Consider the following 5,200-nt stretch of genomic DNA (forward strand, 5'->3'; position numbering starts at 1 on the left):
ATATTAAACAATTTTTTTTTTTACATGGAAACAAGAAGTCATTGTAGAATAACTAGCTTATATATATTTTACATATATATAAAATAAGCCTAGAGATATCCTTCTCGAGGCGCCATCGCATATTTATTGAGTCTAAGAGGCGTGAGGAAATGATTCGAGACTCTTGATCTGCCTCATTTTTACTTCCATTTCCTCTCTGTAATTTTCATGATTTTAATTATAATTATATTTAATCTATTTCTATTTTATTTTTCTGACATGTAAATGAACATCAATTCTTTTTCAAAATGGAAAATGTTTACATTGAAGATTGCTGCCACTGTAGAAAGCCTCCTCTCGGCTTAACAACTCCACAAAAAAACAAAAAATATATAGAAAGGTAGTAAAAAATTAAAATATCGACGGTCATTTTCTCCGTTCAAGATGGCAAAATCATATAAAAAATTGCAGACCATTTCAGAAATCTCGTGTCTGCAACTAACACAGTTATTTTTCAGAATCTCGTTCTCTAGCAAATTTTTAAAGATGTGTATTTTAATATATACAGAAAATAGAGTACCTTCTTTGACTCCAACTTCTCCATAGAAAAGTAGAAATCTCATTAAGTAGAACACGTTTTCACAATTCATCATTGTTGAGATCCATATCCCATTGACAATCTGTGTCTTCACTGTCAGACAGCCATGAATGGATCAGTTGGAAACTCTTAAGGGAAAAGTTATAACCTGTAAAGGTAAGGTGCTATCTACTATGATTTTTCCCAGTTGAATTATAATCTTAAATGGGATAATAGAGATTTTAACAATTATCAGATTTCTACAAGCAAGTTTTTTTAATAAATTTGATTGTGCTTGTTTTTATTATAACGTTGCAAATTATACTACATGATCCATCATCAGAATGAAAAACTACCTGATCCATCATCTGATCATAAATGGTGCTTTTGTTGAAGCTGCTGTGTGTTGGGCACCTGGGGAAGCTCTGGTAATGGAGGAAATTCAAGTTGCTCCACCACAGCCTCTGGAAGTTCGCATCAGAATCATATGCACCGCTCTATGTCACTCCGATCTCAGTTTTTGGAATATAAAACAGTTTGAAAATCTTTTATCTGATTTGCAATTCTATTCGACTTATGTAGCCCGCTATAAGCTTTAATTTGCTTAGGTGGGTCATCTTGAATCACTTTAGTAAAGAGATCTTACAGAAGAAAAAGAAGCAAGTGTGATTTCAGATGAATTATCTAAACAAATAAAAAACTTACAATTTGTCATAAGACATCTGTAGATCTGACTTGGTGGTGTGTTATGTCCAGGAGAACAACAAACTACATCCTCGCATTTATGGCCATGAAGCAGTTGGGTATGCCCATTTTTCTTGCTCCTTGATTTTAGTGACATTAATATTGGTAAGTAGGTGATATTTTTGACAGCAAGTCACATTGTGATTTTTTCGTGTTTTGCTGAATAAGAGGCAGAAGCAGAAGGATCAAAAGCAATTAAAAACATAATACAAGAGGTACATAGAATGGTTAAGAGATAAAGAAACTAGAGCTAAGAGCCATATAATACCAAATGGAGTACAAGTCCACTTCTTTAGAGCAGCAGAAATAGTAAGTAAAGTCTTAAAAACTCAAACTTCATCTACTAAACTAAAGCATGGATCTCCATGAAACAAGTCTTGAAAAGTATATGGAAACTTTATTTGTCACTCCTTAGTCAGAGTGTAAAGAATCCTCTTCTTTGTCCTCCAGCTTTGTGGATGTCCTTTGATCTTCTTCTTGTTCATCCTGCGCATCTTCTTCATCCTCTCCATTTGTAATATTGCTATGAGAATTTAACTGTCTAGTTTTTGAATCAAAGCTTGTTGACCCATATTTCATGACTAATGGCTCACAAGAGCCCCTCTCTCATACGTATGAATAGTAAACTTGGCACTTATTACATTTAGTCACAAAATTGAAACATTAAAATTAACATTGTCAGCAACTTATTGAATTTTAATTGCAGAAGAGTAGAAAGTGTCGGGGATAATGTAGATGGTATTGAGGAGGGAGACATGGTGATACCTGTGTTTAGGGTACATTGCACTGAATGTGTGGATTGCAAATCAACCAAAAGCAATATGTGTATCAACGGTATGAAAAGCAGACGTGAGGAACTGATGAGAAGTGACAATGGTACAAGATTCAGCATCAATGGGAAGCCTTTATAGTTTATACCATCTTTTAGGTGTTTCCAGTTTCTCCCAATACACTGTTGTAGACGTCAATCAAGTCATCAAAATAAATCCAATGGCTGCCCCTGATAAAGTTTGTCTTCTTAGCTGTGGTGTTACAACAGGTAAAGTTATTAACGATAACGGATTTCTACAATTTATGATATTATACTCATGCTTCTGAATAAGATTATGTGTAAGTTTATTAACATCAATATTTTGAATGAAACTCATTGATCCATCATTAAGATGAGAGAGCTAGGAATGTGATATTACACTCTTTTGTAGTGGATAGCTTGTTGAGTTCAATAGAATAAGAGATACAGAGTTAAGCAAATTTTAATTGTCAAATTGGATAGCTTGTTGAGTTCAATAGAATAAGAGATACAGAGTTAAGCAAATTGTAATTGTCAAATTAGGGTATCAGGAAATTATGCAGTAAGTCCCTTGCATATATGATTGATTGAAGTAATGAAGAATTTGTATGCAAATATAGTGACTAAAAGTTGCTTGTAAGTATAGTGTCTAGGAATCAGATTTAGTTACTCAACCTGAAATTTTACTGGTGTTTTGAAAAGCTAATTATCTTGGAGGGTTTTGTTAATCAGGATTAGGTGGGGTTTGGAAGGTGGGCAACGTAGAGAAAGGCTCCACTATAGCTGTCTTTGGTTTAGGAACTGTTGGCATGGCTGTAATTCACTTACGCTTCTTACACTTCGATCATAACATCTTCATCAAGTGGCAAAAACAGAGGATGTGGCTCAAAGAGTTTATAGCTGATTCAAGTTTTTTAGTTTTTTTTTCTCTCTCTGACATGTAAAATTGCAGGTTGCAGAAGGTGCAAGAATCAGAGGTGTATCTAGAATCATTGGTGTTGATGTGAACCCTAAAAAATTTGAAATTGGTACATTGAACGTGAATTTGGACCTCTTTCACTGTTATTTCGCATTAAATTGATAACGTTTTATCATGTCTTTGCGAAAACAATTTATTGATAATTTTTGCAAAGATGTTTAAATCGTCTTACTATTCATCATGTTGGATAGGTATGTGCCGAGATCAGGAACTTTCTTCCATGTTCAGGTTTAACTAAAAATTTCAAAGAAAAACAAGCAAACTACAAGAAAAATCGAATACAATTTCAGATTAATCAAGTAAAAAATTTACATTTGACAATCTCAAAGATCTAACAGAAGAAGCAAACTTATCTATTTTGTTTTTAATTGGCAGGAAAGAAATTTGGTGTTACAGACTTTGTGAATCCTAAAGATCATGAAAAGCCAATTCACCAGGTTTTTCTTCTTTAATCCTCTAAATTTTTAACCGAGGAGTGTGATGAGGAAGAGCTAAATTTGTATATGTATATATTCACAGGTGATCAAAGAAATGAGTGGAAGTGGGGTGGATTACAGCTTTGATTGTACAGGGAACAGCTCTGTCATTGTTGAAGCCGTCAAAAGCACTCGTAATGTAAGATCTCATGCATTGATTTATAAAAGTGGAGTCAAGATTGGCTTGATGTCATTATATTGTATTGTGATTAACAAAGGGGATTTCGCAGGGATGGGGTACAACAGTGGTTTTAGGAGTGAATATGACAGAGATACCCATTAATATTGCAGAATTGGTGCATGGTAAGACCATAAAAGGGTCATTATTTGGAGGAATGAAGGCAAAAGAAGATCTTCCCCTACTGGTAGACATGTACATGAAAAAGGTTTTCCTGGATCTTCTGACCTTGGCATTTTGAGTCTCAATATGTGATCACATATATAGGATGCTTCAAAGTTTACTCTCTCATTTCTGACATCAACTTATGTAGATGTATCACATAAGTTAATCTCAGTAGTTTGATGAACTCTGTGATTCTAATTAGTTGTTTCCATAGTATATAGTTTGTTAAACTTGTTGCTTATGGTTATTAATTTGGGGTTTTTATATTAAAAAAGAGAATAGGCTGATGTGCTGTTTCTCTACTGACAAAAGCTCTGCCTATTGTTGTGCTATTGGATGAGCCCCCGTTTTTGCTGCTTTTAATATTAAAAACTTACATAGACGTACAGATGTTTTATCGTATGATGACTGTGATTGTGTTTGCTGTTGTATCAGGAGCTTCAGCTAGATGATTTCATTACTCATGAAATCTCATTTTCAGAGATCAACAAGGCATTTGAGTTGTTGAAAGAAGGAGAATGTTTGAGATGCATTATGTGGATCGACAGGGCATTGCATTAGCTTTCTCCTTCAACTAATAGAGAAACAACTGGATTTAGTTGATTGAAAATATATATTTATGTTTAAGGCTATGATTCAACCATCTTAAAGGCAAGATGTTTTGTACTTCAGTATAGAGTTATTTTCTTTTGAGATGTTATATTTCCATTTTCATCTTGAATGTCATTCATAATTTTGTTGTCAAATTAGGCTTGATTTGCATGCTGCTTATTTTTAAGCTCATATTAATTTGATATCTTCTTTTTAGGTGGTATTTGGTGTTCTTTTCATTTGTATCCTTTATCTTCACATTTATATTTTGGAATCTTTGTAGTGATTTCAATCTTGTTAGGAAGAACAATACAAGAGTTTAACCATCACAACATGTAACTATTCAAATGATTAATTTAATTGGACCGAAGCCATTTTTCTTAAATTTAATTGGACCGAAGCCCATTTGGCTAAACAATCAGCAGCTCTATTCCATTTATGAGGAATATAAGTGAACCTAATGAATTGAAAAGAGGTAAAAAAGAGAATAATCTGATTAACAACAATGGCCAGCTGCCAACTAAAATCCTCAAGCTCCTGCAAGGAAAGCAAGTTCACCACCACTTGGGAATCAGACTCACAAATAATCTTACTCCATCCCCGCAAGCAACACTGTTCCACAGCATATAAAATAGTCTGAGCTTCCATGAGATTGTTAGTGTAATCACCCTTATGAACTGAGAAAAAGAATTTAACATCACCAGAACTGCAATGAGCCACT

General features: G+C 33.9%; 1 protein-coding gene across 1 annotated transcript; it reads left to right on the forward strand.

Moving 5' to 3' along the window:
- The first annotated feature begins 687 nt into the window (after window positions 1-687).
- Window positions 688-4,621, forward strand: LOC149532567 (alcohol dehydrogenase-like 5). The gene is made up of 11 exons (XM_089807557.1): window positions 688-733; window positions 953-1,111; window positions 1,329-1,359; window positions 2,007-2,149; window positions 2,184-2,339; window positions 2,823-2,905; window positions 3,043-3,118; window positions 3,445-3,506; window positions 3,589-3,684; window positions 3,776-3,931; window positions 4,324-4,621. Exons 1-11 carry the CDS (start codon window positions 688-690, stop codon window positions 4,447-4,449), a joined length of 1,134 nt encoding a protein of 377 aa, XP_089663683.1. The 3' UTR covers window positions 4,450-4,621.
- Window positions 4,622-5,200: the final 579 nt, after the last annotated feature.

The sequence above is a fragment of the Cupressus sempervirens genome, chromosome 10 (genome assembly GCF_028749045.1).
Source record: "Cupressus sempervirens isolate cs-2001-9-10 chromosome 10, ASM2874904v1, whole genome shotgun sequence".
Classification (NCBI taxonomy): domain Eukaryota; kingdom Viridiplantae; phylum Streptophyta; class Pinopsida; order Cupressales; family Cupressaceae; genus Cupressus; species Cupressus sempervirens.